Source organism: Chelonia mydas, chromosome 2 (assembly GCF_015237465.2).
Source record: "Chelonia mydas isolate rCheMyd1 chromosome 2, rCheMyd1.pri.v2, whole genome shotgun sequence".
Classification (NCBI taxonomy): Eukaryota; Metazoa; Chordata; order Testudines; family Cheloniidae; genus Chelonia; species Chelonia mydas.
In genome coordinates this window covers 225,556,106-225,574,112 of record NC_057850.1, presented here as the reverse complement: position 1 = coordinate 225,574,112, position 18,007 = coordinate 225,556,106, and the positions used below count along the sequence as shown (strand labels likewise).

Here is an 18,007-nt window from a genome sequence, read left to right as displayed (position 1 = left end):
TAAAAATATTCTGTCTTACAAATAGATTCATAGATATTTAGGTCAGAAGGGACCATTATGATCATCTAGTCTGACCTCCTGCACAACGCAGGCCACAGAATTTCACCCACCACTCCTGCGAAAAACCTCTCACCTATGTCTGAGCTACTGAAGTCCTCAAATCATGGTTTAAAGACTTCAAGGAGCAGAGAATCCTCCAGCAAGTGACCCGTGCCCCATGCTACAGAGGAAAGCGAAAAACCTCCAGGGCCTCTTCCAATCTGCCCTGGAGGAAAATTCCTTCCCGACCCCAAATATGGCGATCAGCTAAACCCTGAGCATATGGGCAAGATTCACCAGCCAGATACTACAGAAAATTCTTTCCTGGGTAACTCAGATCCCACCCCATCTAATATCCCATCACAGGCCATTGGGCCTATTTACCATGAATATTTAATTACCAAAACCATGTTATCCCATCATACCATCTCCTCCATAAACTTATCGAGTTTAATCTTAAAGCCAAATAGATCTTTTGCCCCCCTGCTTCCCTTGGGAGGCTATTCAAAAACTTCACTTCTCTGACGGTTAGAAACCTTCGTCTAATTTCAAGTCTAAACTTTCTGGTGGTCAGTTTATATCCATTTGTTCTTGTATCCACATTGGTACTGAGCTTAAATAATTCCTCTCCCTCTCCGGTATTTATCCCTCTGATATATTTATAGAGAGCAATCATATCTCCCCTCAACCTTCTTTTAGTTAGGCTAAACAAGCCAAGCTCCTTGAGCCTCCTTTCATAAGACAAGTTTTCCATTCCTCGGATCATCCTAGTAGCCCTTCTCTGTACCTGTTCCAGTTTGAATTCATCCTTCTTAAACAGGGAGACCAGAACTGCACACAGTATTCCAGGTGAGGTCTCACCAGTGCCTTGTATAACGGTACTAAAACCTCCTTATCCCTACTGAAAATACCTTTCCTGATGCATCCCAAGACCGCATTAGTTTTTTTCATAGCCATATCACATGTTTGTATTAAAAAGACATGTAAAGCTGCTACTTAGCATTCAGATATTTGAAGTGGAGGTCCAATTTGAAAGAGCAATCCTGCACTCTTACTTAACTAGATCTCCTCAGACCCATCTTCTTTGAGGATTTTATCTGCCAGTTAATCTCCTAATACTGCCAAAAACTCAAAGAAAGGTTATTCAAATAAAAATATATAACAACTCTTAGTAATTATGTTTGGACACTTCCTCTACTAAAAAATTACAGTGCAGTGCTGCAGGTACAGAATGGCTATTATTTCCTTCTAAGAGTTGGTTACATTTCAGCAATGACTGATTAAGCCTATATAGAATTTTAAGGATAAAGGCATTCTAAACATTATTGAATCATGGCTTTTGTTTTCCATAATTAAGGCAGAGTTCAGTTTTGCATTTAAAACAGGGATTCAACCATTTTGTTATACACAGACAATACAGCATAGCTCCCCAAAATTATAGCACTTACGCTGAGTAAAGAATTAATCTTCTGATAGTTTAAGTAAATTTGTTAGTTTCTGAGTTAAAATTAATTAGAAAATGGTTGACTTAAGAAATTTAGTATCCTGTGTCAGACTTTTTTTTTGTCCCAAGTGACCTTGCTAAAGAAATAGGACAGACTCCTCAAACTTCCCATAGAGTTAACACTCACTGAAATCTGATGCATGGCTACACTTTAAATTATTTTTTTTTATTTTAGGATTAATAGGTTTTTTCCCTTTAATCATTTTTACTATTATTTTTCATAACTGAAAATATTCTTCTTCAGCAAGACCGATGAGTAATGTGCTACAGACCAATCTATGAAGAACTGCCCTCATTCAAAATGGCTGACATCTACTGTTCTCAATTGGAATGAAACTGCCAGTTTCCCCTAAATCAAAGACACAAACTTTCAAAATGTTCATGCCTTTTCATTATTCCCAATGCAAGTAAATTCAAACTGCCCTCAGGCAAGACGGTGGCCCTTGACAGTAAAGGTGTTAAAAGTACCTGTGATCCCAGTCAAGACAAACCTTACAGGAGAGGTCAGTCCCCCTTACTAGGCTGTTACCTCTGAAGCTCAGTGATGAAAATCCCAGCTAATGTGTTCATCCATTGTTGCTAGATGCAAATCTAGATACATAAAAGTGGGGGCAGCCTCTCTTCCCCAACAATTTTTTTTCTAAATGAACTGCTGGGAGAGATAGAACCATCCTTTCTCTCCCCAGCTTTCTGTGCCCTCTCACTAAGCCTGTGCCTGGGAATGAGAGAGAGAGGGGGAAGTGAAACCCTATGAGCCTCCCTTTCCATAAGCATGAGAAGCAGTGGACAAGGTACAGGGAGGGGAAATGGGGAAGGAGGGTCTTCCCTAAAGGGGCTGGAGTTGCAGCTAGTAGCTGCCTCTCTTCCACTTCTTTCCTTCTACTAGTTGCTCAGTTCAGGGCAGCACAGTAGGGAGGTGGTAGAAGAGAAGGGAACTAGGAAAAAAGCAAACAGAGCAGCTTGGAAGGAAGGAGCAGGGCTCATGTCTCTCCAGCCCTGCCCCTGACCCATGCAGTGTGTTCCCACCTCCAAGCTGGCCCCTCTCCACTACAGTATCCAGGCCTCCCCACAGCAAGCACGGAACACATCTCCCTGAAGTCATCAGTCCCTTCTATACAAATGTTTCTATTGCCTTACCTCCCTCCCTCCTATAACCTGACTCACGTGCAGTGCCTGGAGAAAAGGACAACTATGTTGACAATGGTGACATAGTGTTCCTGGTTATGTTTCATAATGGCTGGAAGGTGGAGTTTCCAGTAGAGCCAGAGAGAAATTATAGGCAGGGTTTCTGTTCCAAAATAATTTTATGTTTGAGAGAAAGATCCTCTGACCACTGTCCAACAGATGTTGTCCATCTCCGGGAAACACTGAGGTATCAGAACTTATAATATTTCTATGCCATAAAGTACGCATTTTCTGGTCAGCCATGAACACTCCAATTTCCCGATTCATGTGCTTCCAGTACTTATTAATAGCTTTCATTTAGTGTTGGGATGCACTGGCAGAGCTGTAGGGCGAAGGGAGTTGCAGTGCACTGGCAGAGCTGCAGAGTGTAGTGGCATTGGCTGACTGGCAGAGGTAGAGGTGAATGGGTCTTGGGGTGCACTACCAGAGCTGGGCATGCCATGCCTCCTTCACCTGAGTTCCCAACCTCTCTCTCCTCTCCTACAATCCATCACCATTTATCTCCCACCCCTTGCAGCAGCCCCAAATCCCTCTTCCCCTATTCCACCACTCCTCCGCCCACAAATATTCCTCCCCTTCCAGGATCCATTCACATTTATTCCCCCTCCCAATACTTTGATTACATTCCCCCCAAAATAAAACGGTCTCCGGGGTCTCAAAAATTGTAGTGTCCTCCAGTCATTCAGTTCAAAACTCATTTTGTCTTAGGTGCGGGCTTGTGATTAACTTATCCTTACATATGTTAATTGAAGGGTGAGTTCATAGACACCAAGAGTTCTGTAATTCAGCCAGTCATTAGTTCTTCTCAGTTTAACAGTACAAGGCAGCAGAAGAAAACAGTTTTTTGGGAGGGACCTGTAACTCAAGAACCCCTTGGTCAAACGACCCCACATTTAGGCCACTAAAGCTACCCTGCATTGCCATGAGGCATATCAAATTTCAAAGAAATCCGACTTTGTAAGTTGAATTAAGGGGACTTAGGACGGTCCAGCTTTAAACAGATGTCATGATTAAGGCTACGATTATGTCATGGATGTCACGGAACCCGTGACTTTCATAGACCTCCATGACATTTTCTGCTTCAGCCCCAGGGCAGCTCTCAGCTGCTGGTGGCAGCAGGGTCCCCACAGCTCCCAGCCGCCATGGCAGCGGAGGGACCCCAGACCTCTCTGGCCAGGCAGGTAGGCCCCTATAGCTCCCAGCCACCATGGGCAGCCCGCCGGCTAGGGGAAACCTGCAGCTCCCAGCAGCCATGGGTACCCACCGCAGCTCCCAGCCACTGCAGCAGTTGGGGGACCCTGGACTTCACTGCTGCCGTGGGACCCACTGCAGCTGCCTGGGTGGGGGGGTCTCCAGAGCTCCCAGCCTCCACAGGTGGTGAGGTGACCTCTGACCTCTCAGCCATGGTGGGAGGGGGAGGACCCCAGCAGGCAACAGGGGATCCCAGAGTTACCAGCTGCTGCAGATGCTGAACCCTCCTTCCTTCCCATTTTGTAAGGGATATTTTTAATATAAGTCACGGACAAGTCACAGGCTTCTGTGAATTTCTGGTTACTGCCTGTGATCTGTCCATGAATTTTACTAAAACGTATCTGCGACAAAATCTTAGCCTTAGTCATGACGCACCCTAACAATACTGGCAATCTCGTGCCATTATAATGAAATTATGATCCACTTATATATATAAAATCTGCTCCCTGGGTCTAACTATTATAACTTCTTGACCAATGGAGCACAAACAATCCCGCTCAATACCAAAAAAATACTTAAGATGCTAAAGCATCAGTATACAATCTCTGAGAAGAACAAATAAAAAAGGCAACATGCTAGACTTCTACAGTTCCCTGTAAAAAACTAACAACCTCACTATAGTAAATTGTGAAAATCTAAGGTCGATTCTGCAAATACAGAATCAATGATCACAAACTAGAGGCGCAAACCAACAGATATAAAGCACAGTCTAAACTCAGAGGAGCAACTGTGTAGCCAGTATGACAATGAAGATATCGTGACAGAGACTATTTGTATTTCACTGTCCAAATGCAAAGAAATGCAAGAAAGCTTATTTCCTCAAATTAACAGGAATCAAAAAACTTCTCAGCAAAAAGTGAGAAGGAAAATGTGCCTGACTTTGGGATAAAGAAAAGACAGCAGCATGGTACATATTACGTAGTAACTTGCCACTGGATGAAGAATGGACAGCAATGACAAACACACATTCAGCAGATCAACCCTCAAAACACAGTTTATACCGATCTTAAGTGGGTCGTATCCATCTCTGACAGATACTCGAGGGGTCTGCCTTTTTCTTATATTTTGGTAACAGTTGAATAGCTTGTCATGCCAATAAAGTCTCATTGAATGTAAAGGTATTGTAAAAAGGAGCAGAGGCCAATCCGAGGAAAGCAATTGAGAGGTGTGAGTTGGTATACCAACCCTACACTAGACCAGGAGGGGTGAATGAGGCCTGTGGGTGTAATCAGCTTTGTCTTCCAACACTTGCAGTAACTGTCAATCCTGGAGAGAGGAGGTAAAAGAGGAAAAGCCAAGCTCAATGGAGGTTGGCTGGGAGAGTGAGTAGATCTCGAGCTAGCTCTGTGAAGGCAGGCCTGACAGGTGTTCGAGATTGCCATGAAGCTGCTTGGGCAGGGAAGGATGATCAGCTGGAGCTAAAACCTAAGTGTCAAAACCTCCTTGGGGCAGGTAGGCCTGGTGCAGAACCTTTTTGTTTCTTTTGTTCCTCAACTAGTTTGGATCTCCTTTGTTTTGGATCCTACAAGAGTCAGCTGGGGAAGAGATATGAGAAATGCCTACCTACAGGCCACTCCAGGAAGCAGCCCAGGGACACAGCAGAGAGTCAGAACAAACTCTGCTTCATAAAATCTGCTTCATTCAAGGTCCCTGGGCTGGAACCTAGAGTAGAGGTCAGGCCTGGGTTCCCCTACCAGCTTGTGTAAGATGGGAGCATGAAGACCACAGAGCCAAGGGCTGGCAGGCCTAAAAGCCTGAAGTTGATCCAAACCTCTGGTGTGAAGCTACCAGACTAGTGGCACATTGTACTTGGGTTTTCCCGGAAGGGGCAAGACTAAAAGTGACCCGGCCAGAGGGCTGAGTTACAAGAAGTGGCAGACCACTGCAGGGCTGGCAGGGCAGTCAGAAAGAGATACAAAGGAGAGCGTGCTACACCATGCACAGCCACTGGAGGCATGGTGGCCGGTGAGTCATATTGTCTACCGATGGCAGCAGAAAACAGAAAAAAGGGTGTGTCAAGAGTTGTTCCAAGTGATGAATTTTCAAATAAACGAGTATGGGAAACTTTAGACACTTTCTGGTGAATTGTAAGTTATTTTCTCAATCTTTTTCCTCTCACTCTTTTAAAAAAAAATAACTAAAGCATTCACCAGAATGCATACACAACTATTGACAGGTAAATGAATGGTGAAGCAGCTGATCAATAATTTTTATCCTTAATATTTAGGCCCTACCAATATCACGGCCATGAAAAATGTGTCACGGACCGTGAAATCAACCCTCTCCCATGAAATCTGATCTCCCCTGCTGCTGTGAGCCTGGGGCTCCTAGCTGCTAGTCTGGCTGCACTGGGGAGGGACAGGAGTTGTCCTTCCCCTGCACAGCCACTCTTGGTAGGAAGATCAGACCCACATCCAGAGGCAGCGCAGGAGCTGGGCTCCGGGCTTCTGTTCCCCTCCCACTGCAGCTCCAGGTGCCGAGCTTGGGGCTTTCGAGGTTTCCTCCCACAGCGGCTTCTGATGGGCAGGGGACTTTCTCTCCCGGCAGTATCGGCCTAGGCTCTGGCCCCCTCCCCTCCTGCTGCAGCTCCAGGCACCAAGCCCAGGGCTCCCTCCACTTCTGGAGGCTGTATCTGGGTCTGCCCGGGCTTAGGCTTCTGCTCCCTGCTGCTCCAGCCGGGGCAGCTCAGAGCTTTTCTTCCCGCCCCACGCTGCACCCCTGCCACCCTTACCCCACAGCCGGGGCAGCCTGAGCTCTGGGCTTCTCCCCTCCCTCCCTGCCCGGCTTCTACCGTAGCTCCGGACACCGAGCTCTGGGCTTCCTCGCCCGGAAGCTCCTCCAGGAGCTGTGGGCTTGTGCTCCTTCCAGCTGCAGCAGGGGCAGCCCGGGCTTGGGGTGTCCACCCACGAGCTGGTCCAGCCAGGGCTCAGAGCTTCAGCTGGGGCTTCAGGCAGTCTGGGCTCGGGGCGTCCGCCTGCAAGCCACTCCAGCTGGGGCAGCCCGGGCTCGGGGTGTCCACCCCCGAGCTGCCACAGCCGGGGCAGCCTGGGGCTCACGCTTGAGCTGGGGCTCATGCCCCCCTGTTGCTCCAGCTGGGGCTTGGGGAAGCCCAGGCTCGCGGCTTGCACCCCCCTCCCATTTCAGCCAGGGCTCGGGGCAGCCCTGGCTCAGGGCTTTCACCCCCCTGCCACTCCAGCTGGGGCAGCCTGGCGTTGGGGTGTCTGCCCCCAAGCCACTCCAGCCCGGCCTCAGGGCAGCCCGGATTCGGGGCTTCTACCCCCTTGACGCTCCAGTCGGGGTTCAGGGCATTTTCCCCTGCGGCTCCTGTAGGGGCTGAGGGTGCCCCAGTAGGGGCTTCTACCCTGGGGCTTTTTCCAGGGCGGGGGCACCCATTTTTCCTAGGAGGCCCGCAAATTGCCTGGGGGTGCCTGCCTTAATCTGTCTCCAGCATGGACTACAAGCTAGGAGCCCTTGGCTGACGGTGCTCCCAGCAGCATGGGGCAGATCCTACCCACCTCCACCTCCGGGAACCTCCTCTAACTGCTGGGAGGGTACTGCCTTCAGAGCCCAGCTCTTCTGAAGACAGCACAGAAGTGAGGGTGGAAATCTTGGGAATCCCCCTACAACAACTTTACAAACCCCCCCCTCAATCCCATTTTGGGTCAGGACCCCCCACAGTTACAGCACTGTGAAATTTCAGATTTAAATATCTGAAATCATGAAATTGACCAATTTTAAAATCCTCTGGCCATGAAATTGACCAAAATGGATCATGAATTTGGTAGGGCCCTATTAATATTCATTGGGTTGTCCTATGCCTTATTTACTGCACAACCTCTAAACCCTGCACTGATTAAATAGTTTTTGTTAGAGTTTGTTGGAAACTTTTCATCCGATTGATTTTCCAACAAAAAATGCCCTTTTTGCAAAACTTAAATTTTCCGCAGGAAATTTCCCATTCTTCTGCCAAAAGTGAAATTGACACAAGTTTTCCAGGAGGGCTGCTGGGGCTGAGCGTCCTGGCTCTCAGCCTCCTCTCCAGCTCCAGGGTTGGAGAAGCAGAAACCTTTCAGCCTCCCTCCCAGCTCTATGGCCAGAGTCTGAGTGCCCAGGCTTTCTGAACCTGTAGCCCTAAGGCTGGGGAAAGGCTGACAGAGTTTGGGGAAGGCTGAGTGACTGGGTCTTCTAGCTCTTTGGGCAGCTGGGCTGGGCTCTTATCAATTTGACAGAAAGTAAAACTGACAAGAGCATTCTAGACAGACAACTAGGAAGCTAAACATTTCCATCTTTGATGTTTTGTCCTGGTTTGGGAAGAATTTTTTTTATTTTTTATTTTTGGAAAGGGAATTCCTTTTTCCTACCGGTTCTAGCTTTTATTACTTCCTGCTTTTCCATAAGGCAGTCATTGCCATAGTATCTGTGTTCCTCACAAGCATTAATTAATCTATCTTCACAACACTTCTGTGAAGTACAGTGGTATTATCCTTGTTTTACAGACTGGAACTGAGGTGTAAAGGTTAAGGGCAAAATGTCCCCTTTGGGCATCTTAATTTCTGAATATCCAACTCTGATTTTTTCGCAGAGGTGGTATGGTCCCACTGCTCCAACTGATTTCAACCAGAATGGAGAGTGCTCAGTACTATTGTAAAGTCCTGGACATCTGGAGTTAGAAACACAAACATTGAGGAGCATACAATTACTGGCTACTTCTGAAAATTTCGGTCTAAATGACTTGTCCAGTATCACATAAGAAATCTGCGGCAAAACCAGACATAGAACATAGTTCTTCAAGTTCTGAGTGGTTTACCGAATTTACAAGACCGCTCTTTCTTTGTGCAACCCCCTAGCTCATTCGCTACACATTTTCCAACATCCTCAGTGTCTGAGGCAAGGATGCTACAGAAAAACAGCCTCATTTACTACCTAACACTGCCTGATTCATTATCCAAGCTGTGTACTGAATAAAGCATAGGTTTGTGGGGGAAAAAAAAGTAGTATGATTATGTAATTAAATACTCCTAAGGAGTAAAAATAATTAATTTTGGCATTTCCTAACTTGTTAGCATTTCACTTTGCAAACTTTACGCTCCTCTACTTCAGCTTTTTGCATTGAATTTCCACGTTGTGTGTGTGTGTGTGCGTGCGCGCTGGTGGTGTGTTTTTTTTTTTTTTTTTTTTTTTAAAGAAAACTGAAAAACCAGACATTCAAGCCCGTGCATCAGTTTATCTGCCTGATAATGCTGAATAAAGGTATTTTGAGATTCTGTGTTTGGATTTGAAGGGGAGTGTAGGTTAGTGCTTAAACAAGGAACCAAAAGCTATCACTCTAGGGTTCCATTTAAAAACAACAGCAGCAGCGCTCTGTATTTGCACAGTGGATATTCGCCAGTGGGTCTCAAAGCACTGCACGAAGATGGGTATGCAAAAATAAAATTGTTTACTGTCTAACACTAATGTCCATAATACTTTTCATTTCTATGTTTACCTTATCAATTGTCTGCATTGTGTAACTTCTGATTTATAGTCATTGCTATGAACTACCCTCCTTTTCCCCATTTGGAAAATATATTGGGTTATTTTATTTTATTTTATTATTGCTGCTTTCACTCCCTTCCCTTCTCAACAGGGACAGTTTTCAACTAGCATAGGCTTCTTTTCTGATTGCAGAATTGTGGCATTTTGGGCAGCTAGTAAAATAGTTTTAAACAACTCCTATTCATCATTCAGATTAAGTAGTTCCACACAATCACTTTTGCTCATAACAGCTTTCAGCTCTGGGAAATTGACCTCTTAGAGGGCCAAATGTTATAGGCAGGGCTGGTAAAAATGCCTATTATTAAAGTTGTCACATGCTTCCCATTGCATGACCCTTTTCCAGTTGCTTTTAAGTTCTCCAACTAGAACAATTTGGACTGAAATTTTCCAAGCTGGGAAATCTTTAATTCTTTTAAACTGAAAAACAATTCGGAAGAATATTTTTACCCATCCAAATGCCTGTGATGATTTACCTGAGTTGTTGCAACAACAGTAGTTACAGAAGATGTAGCTGAAGGTGACAAAGCTCCCACTTGCTGCAAGTGACCAGAAGCCTGCTGAGGTAAATGAGAACTGGAAATGGGAGTGTTAGATCCTGAGCCAGATACCGCATTAGGAAATGATACTGCTACATCATTGCTGTTATAAATACCTGGAAAAAAAACAACAAAAGTTTTATATAAAATTTCTCTCTTGTATTCGTTAGTAGACATGTATATTTACTACAGAAAATTAATTTAGCAAGTTAACTAAAAAAAGCTGAAGTCAAGATTATTTAATGCACATTACAGAAAATTACTGTATTAGGATTTCAAACACAGTGATAGAAATATTCTAAACTCCAGAATATTTCAAATGTCTAAGAAACACGTGTTCTGATTTAGTAATTAATTTTTCTAAAATGTGTGTGACAGATCATAATATAGCTTTTATACACCATATCGAACGCATCTAAGTATTAGCACTACCACAATTTGTTGCTAAAATGCTTGCTTTCAAGTGATCCTGTAATCTATTTACTACTCCAATGAGCTATAGTCCAAGTTGAAATGGATAAAGAATTGCGCATTGTCTTGTGCAACTGAAAATCATAGAATCATAAAATTATAGAATATCAGGGTTGGAAGGGACCTCAGGAGGTCATCTAGTCCAACCCCCTGCTCAAAGCAGGACCAATCCCCAATTAAATCATCCCAGCCAGGGCTTTGTCAAGCCTGACCTTAAAAACTTCTAAGGAAGGAGATTCTACCACCTCCCTAGGTAACGCATTCCAGTGTTTCACCACCCTCCTAGTGAAAAAGTTTTTCCTAATATCCAACCTAAACCTCCCCCACTGCAACTTGAGACCATTACTCCTTGTCCTCTCATCTTCTACCACTGAGAATAGTCTAGAACTATTTGATGGGAGAAGTGGTGCTATTCCATTTACTCAAAAACCCAAATGCCACAGAAACTTCAAGAAAAGACACCAAATGTTGGAAGACTCGTGATTAAATCATGAGAGTTGGCATCTCTGTGAATGTTAATGTTCCCATAAGAAGTCTAGTTATTGGGAGGAGAGAGGTTGGGTCTGAAATTTTCTGCTACAGCCAGGTAGTTCAAAAACATTCCTATCATTGCCAGAAAGACAAGAAACAGCTTAAATTTTTCAGCCATTCCACAGTAGGCTTTTTAGCAACTGTTAAGAACCTTGCAAAATTAGTAGTAGGTTGCTGCAACTCCTAGTTGAGTTTGATTTTAAGATGGAAAATAAATGAGGCAAGATAAAAGGTACTATCAGATAGTATAATGCTCATGGAGTGAAAAACTTTATAGTTATTTTTTCAGAAAGACTAGATACAGTTTAATTTGCCAATTCATCCAGAATAGGCTTTGTAATAAAATATACTACAGTTTGACTACCTGCTGTTTCTGCAAAATCATTTTGGTTTTAGGAAGGAGACGGCCTCTCTCAGTACTTTGCTACACCCTTAAAAGAACCAGATTCTAATACTGTTAGTCACATTCAGTAGCACTTTACTCCAGGAATAGTCCCATTGACTTCACTGGGACTAGTTTTGCAGTAAGGTGTTACTGAATTTGAATAAGGGGATTAGAATTAGAATCTGGCCCTTAATTTGCAAATCAATCTTTGATTTTCACACTTAGAAGAGTATGCGAAGGTATATGAAAAACAGACATAAAAGACAAATTTTCCAGAATTCATGGATAGCTAAACATCCATGGATTATGTGACAGAAATATTAAATGTTCTGTATAATTTCCAGAAAACATGAGTAGCTTTCTGATAAAGGCAGTCCTCTTGTAAGTGGGTTACAAGAGCTTTTAGGTTGATTCTCAGATGTACATAACTTCTCTATACTGACATAAAATGCATGGAAGTAGAAGATGTGAAAATTTGCCCACAAGAAGTTATTACTTGTTACTCTTTAAAATAGAGCATAAGGAGACATAAATGTTTGACACCTTGTTTAACATCACTTACACAGTCATTAAACATGGTTTCAGATTTTGAAATAGTCCAAAAATAATGTCTTCAAAATTTAGAACAAGACTAAAAATGATCTTATTCATGGATCAACTATATCATTGAAGTACAAGTCTTCATAGAGACAACTGCAAAAAATTTATCAGGAATGCATAAAGAAAGCAAGATTTATTGCTGTGCACATTGCATGGATCTACTGACAAGTCTGTAGCAGAGAAAGAGTAAGGTATACAGCAGATTTGTGCATGACAATTTTTGTACTCCCTTTACTGACATACAGAAATAGACCTCACATTTGGGCCAGCTAATGGTAACATACACAAAGTAAGAAGAGCTTTAAAAGTGGTTGTTTTAAAACAGATGAGTTCAAATTAGAACTGACTAGCCTAAATTTAGAAGGTGCAACAGTGAATAAAGGTTGTTCAAGTGGTATATAGGCCAAGTTTAGACAACATACACCCTTTTTATGTTACTGTTGCGCACTACAGTAAACTTGAGCTTGCAATTCAGGATCTCAACAAAAAATTAATCCTATCTTCAGAAGCGTGAGTGTATTTTGAAAGACATTTTAATTTTTTCTATTTCAGTCCAAAAAGAGGAAAAACACCAAACTCTTGCTGATGACTAAGGCAACAGTAAGCTATTTGGGACGTATCTACAATATATGCTTGATTGCTAGTCAGTATGGAACACTTTTGTCATAAATATAGGGAGAAGGGTAGCAACCTTTAGTATGCAGTAGCATAAAATCCCTCCTTGGCAGCTGTACTGGATTGCTTTACCTGTAAGGGGTTAAGCAGTTCAAATAACCTAGAAGGACCAATGAGGAAAGAAGATACTTTCAAATCGGGGAGCAGGGGGGAAAGATTTTTTTGTTGTTCTCTTTTGTTGTTCCCTCTCCGGACAGAGGGAGAAGCCAAGTAGGTACAACAGCTCCTGAAAATATACCTGGAATAATCCATCTAAAACCACAGAAATTGTAAGTAGGGCAAGGAAATTTGTTAGGTTATCTTTTGTTTTGGCTTGTGAATTTTCCTATGCTACAGAGGTAGTTTTATTCCTGTTTGTGTAATTATGAAGCTGAGACCAGAGAGGAATCCTCTGTGTTTTAAATCTTTTTATTACCCTGTACAGTTACCTTCCGTCCTGATTTTGCAGGTGTGATTCTTTCATTTTTTTCTTTATAAATAAAGTCCTTCTTTTAAGAACCCAATTGATTTCAGGTTTCAGAGTGGTAGCCATGTTAGTCTGTAACAGCAAAAAGAATGAGGAGTACTTGTGGCACCTTAGAGACTAAGTAATTTATTTGGGCATAAGCTTTTGTGGGCTAAAACCCACTTCATCAGATGCATGTAGTGGAAAATACAGTAGGAAGATACACACACACACATAGAGAACATGAAAAGATGGGGGTTGCCATACCAACTCTAATGAGACAAATCAATTAAAGTGGGCTATTATCAGCAGGAGAAAAAAAAAACTTTTGTAGTGATAATCAGGATGGCCCATTTCAAACAGTTGACAAAAAGGTGTGAGTAACAGTAGGGGGGAAATTAGCATGGGGAAATTGTTTTTTAGTTTGTGTAATGATCCATCCACTCCAGTCTTTATTCAAGCCTAATTTGATGGTATCCAGTTTGTAAATTAATTCCAGTTCTGCAGTTTCTCGATGGAGTCTGTTTTTGAAGTTTTTTTGTTGAAGAATTGCCACTTTTAGGTCTGTAATTGAGTGTCCAGGGAGGCTGAAGTGTTCTATGACTGGTTTTTGAATGTTATAATTCTTGATGTCTGATTTGTGTCTATTTTTTTTTTTTGCGTAGAGACTGTCCGGTTTGGCCAATGTACATGGCAAATGTACATGGCACATGATGTCATATATCACATTGGTAAATGTGCAGGTGAACGAGCCTCTGATGGTGTGGCTGATATGATTAGGTCCTATGATGGTGTCCCTTGAATAGATATGTGGACAGAGTTGGCAGTGGGGTTTGTTGCAAGGAAAGGTTCCTGGGTTAGTGTTTTTGCTATGCGGTGTGTGGTTGCTGGTGAGTATTTGCTTCAGGTTGAGGGGCTGTCTGTAAGTAAGGACTGGCCTGTCTCCCAAGGTCTGTAAGAGTGAGGAATCGTCCTTCAGGATATGTTGTGAATCCTTGATGACGAGCTGGAGAGGTTTTAGCTGGGGGCTGAAGATGACGGTTAGTGGCTCTCTGTTATTTTCTTTGTTGGGCCTGTCCTGCAGTAGGTGACTTCTGGGTACTCTTCTGGCAATACTGCTTCTCATACCTTCTTGTCAACTGTTTGAAATGGGCCATCCTGATTATCACTACAAAAGTTTTTTTTCTCCTGCTAATAGCAGCCACCTTAATTGATTTGTCTCAGAGTTTGTATGGCAACCCCCATCTTTTCATTTTCTGTGTGTGTGTATATATATATATATATAATCTTCCTACAGTATTTTCCACTCTATGCATCTGATGAAGTGGGTTTTAGCCCATGAATTTGTTAGTCTCTAGGGTGCTACAAGTACTCCTCGTTCTTTTTTTTTTTTATTGATTTCAGTGTCCTAAAGACAAAGGGTCTGGTCTGTGCTCACATTGCTAAAGCAATTGATTGGTATATTATTCTTAAGCCTCCCCAGGAAAGGGGGTGAAGGGCTTGGGGGGTTATTTTGGAGGGATAGGGATTCCAAGTGACCCTTCCCTGAATTTTTGTGTAAATCACTTGGTGGTGGCAGCAATACCGTCCAAGGACAAGGAAAGGAATTTGTGCCTTGGGGAAGTTTTAACCTAAGCTGGTAGAATATAAGCTTAGGGGGTTCCCACATCCGTACCCCAGAGTTCAGAGTTGGGGGGAACCCTGACAACTTTGAAGAAACTTTTTCAGGGTTTGAGGTAGTCCAAGTTGGGAGTATTCTTGAGGAGATCAAGACAGGCAAGTCTGTGGACAGAAATCGTAGATGGATGGACGTAATCATATTGTACCTGATGTCTCTCTTTCTATCTTGAGAAAGTTCTCATTTGCGGTTTTGCAAGAGGTCTTTGGTGGAACTCCAACAATGAAAGACAACCCTGCCTCTTAAGGATTGCAAATTTAAATGGGGGAAATATTTTTGGTTTTCTGAGAACAAACAGCAACTACCACACACATGGTTTCAATGCTTGGACTTCACACAGAGACCTATTGTTTAAAAAGCATGTGGTCTACTACAATGTACATGGATTGAAGAGGAAAATGAGAGTGCCTTTTAACAATGGTTTCCTCTAAAATTACAATTAAGGACCATCGACTACATAAAAAGTGATCGGTTTCATATATGAGTAACAAAACTTTTCACCATAGGCCACCACAAGCCTGTCAGGATATGTGCTTTTGTCCTTTAGCACTACAGGAAAAAAAGATGGGTTTTCCCATAATGAACTTAAAGAACAGAAGTTATTTGTGGACAGTGAGAGTAGGCACTCAACAGCAACAGTACGCAACTGTAGTGGAAGATTGTACTTGTGTTATTTTGATTTCAAATGAGAGGAATACTACATATGATATTTAAATATGAGAATTTTAACTGATGTTATAGGCTCAGTTCTGACTCAGTCTCAGACAGGTGGTGGCAGTGACATTTATTTTCTATTGCAGTATGGACAAAATGTATATGATCATGGAGTCAAGAGAATCAAAATGAAACCCTGGTAATAACAGTCGAAGCATAAGACAGAATGCAGAAATTTGCCTATAAGACCATCTCACCAGCAACAGTATTTCATTTTAAATTTACTTGAGACAATAAGACTGCAGCCTGAAAATTGGGACCACCTTATTTTCTTGTCTGAAAACCAATTTGAAGTTTTAGTTTAGCTGTCTATGAACACGTAATAAATTTTTTTTGCCTCAGCCTGTGAGCAAGGGAGTCAGAATTTCAATTCCAGGTGCATTTTGGCGAAAAGTTACAGTTTTTCATTTAACCTATTTCTGTCTTATCTGAATTTTGCCTGCCTAGATGTGATATATAACCAAATTATAATCTATTCAAAAATATATGCATTTAATTAAAACACCACCACTAGTAATACTGCAAGATAAGCAAGGGATAATTACTTACTTGTGACCTTATAACAACCAAAACTACCCTTGTTTTCAACAGTTTGAGGCCCTTTTCACAGGCAAACCAGCCTCATTCTCCATCTGAGACCAACAAACAACTTTCTGCTTCAGTTCCTTGATGAGCTGGAAGCAAAGAGCTCTCTGCATTTTAAACTTAACAGATATGCCCAAAGAACATGCATATGATAAAAAATTAGAAAAATTTAGACACAGAAAATGTCACCCTCTCTCCAAAAGCCTGAGGGGAGGTGAGTTAGAAATCAGAAATCTAGGCAAATAGTATCTTCAGAAAAACAGAATTATAAGTAATTATCTATCCCTTTTCCAAAAAAATTATGTTTGTTAGATTCATACTAAAAGACTTGAAATGAGTCTCCACAAAACCAAGATTCTCCAATCTTATAGCAACAAAAATTGTACAAGACAGTTTCATATAAGCCAAAGAGAGATCATGGAGACTTACAAATCTCCATGCACAACAGGAGATATAGGGGTTGGGAGAACACTGAAGAGGTGTCAATAGATAAAGGCAGGTCCATATGGTCTCAAGATGCAACAAAAACCTTATTGTCTTCAAGACAGTTGTATAGATGGACATTCCTTAATATAATAGTATAAATTCAAATACTGTACCAGATGCTTGCTAAGCGGTTCAGAGAACATGAGTATACCAAACATTATAGACAGCCCATGGAAAAGGGTCAGCTTAATAAAGAATCTACAAGAACATATTCCACAAGAAAAACCAGTTTGAGAGAGGAAGGTACTCCAGTTGGATGATAATCTCCATAAAATTATAGATCAAGTCCCACACAATTTGACAAATAGAAACAACATTACAACAATTCTCACCTATCCTGAGGGAACTGGGTTAAGAGGGGAAGATCTATACTTTCTCCCAACTATCCAGAAAAACCCTTTGGTAGGTAAGCATCAACAGAATCTGATTCCATTCATAATGATTCTTAAACAAATGGCTGTCAGTGTACATATACAGTGACTAGAAGTACAACTAGTCTTTCTTCTGGTACTACTTGCGGTTTTTGCTTTTCTATAAGGCCCATTGTACAAGAACTGCAGAATTAATATCTCAAGTCTTTGTTGATCCTAACTGGCCAGAAGGTCCCAAGGAGTTGTTCAGGATGGATATATTGCCAATGAAGTGAGAAAACTGGAACTGACCTACAGTGTTAGAGAGTATCTGTTACAGTGCATTCAGCCACTTCTTTCTGCTACATCCAAGAACGGTATTTTGGACTTGATCCTACGTCCACTGAAGTTCATGACAAAGCTCCCACTGTCTTCCATAGTACAGGATCAGGTCCTTAGTGAGTCATTGCAGGCAGACATATACCAGTGTAGTAACTGAAAACAACCCTTCTAAACAATGAGTTGTTTAATAAAATTCGGCCAATAAATCAGAGCCTAAAAATTAGGCTTCTAAATCCAAATTAAGACATCTAAGGGTGGATTTCCAGAAGCACCTAAATAGCACAGCTCCCATTTGCTCAAACTCTGCAGCTTTGATGCCTCCACAGCTGTTTATGAACCATTTCCAGAAGGCCCATTTAGTACATTCCATGCCAGCATCACAGACAGAAAGGATAGCAGCTACCACACAGTAAGTCTGTAAAGCTAACAATATGGTCTTCCACCAACACTTTTATAAGGAACTACAAGTTTGACCTTCATTATGCTGCAGAAACACCATTAGTCAAGAAGTTGTAAAAAGCAGAGATCTCTAAAAATATCATAAATATACTATTTAAGGAGGAGAGAACTCTGGTACTTCTGTCTTTCTTAACTCTCCCTTCCTACCTAAGTTCCCTCTAAGCTGCACAGGTGGGCGGCAGCCCAGCAGACTATCAAGTGCCATGCGCACTTCAGGTGTCCCTCCCCACACTGCC

The 18,007-nt window shown here is 42.3% G+C and overlaps 1 protein-coding gene across 14 annotated transcripts in view; it reads right to left on the bottom strand.

Annotated features, from left to right (window-relative positions):
• MLLT10 (MLLT10 histone lysine methyltransferase DOT1L cofactor) overlaps positions 1-18,007 on the bottom strand; it is a 227,485-nt gene that overhangs the window by 36,497 nt on the left and 172,981 nt on the right. For all 14 annotated transcript variants that reach the window (XM_043541310.1, XM_043541311.1, XM_027820953.3 and 11 more), the window contains one exon: positions 9,988-10,166. In XM_043541310.1, coding sequence (XP_043397245.1) covers positions 9,988-10,166 — 179 coding nt within the window. The remainder of the gene's footprint in view (positions 1-9,987; positions 10,167-18,007) is intronic.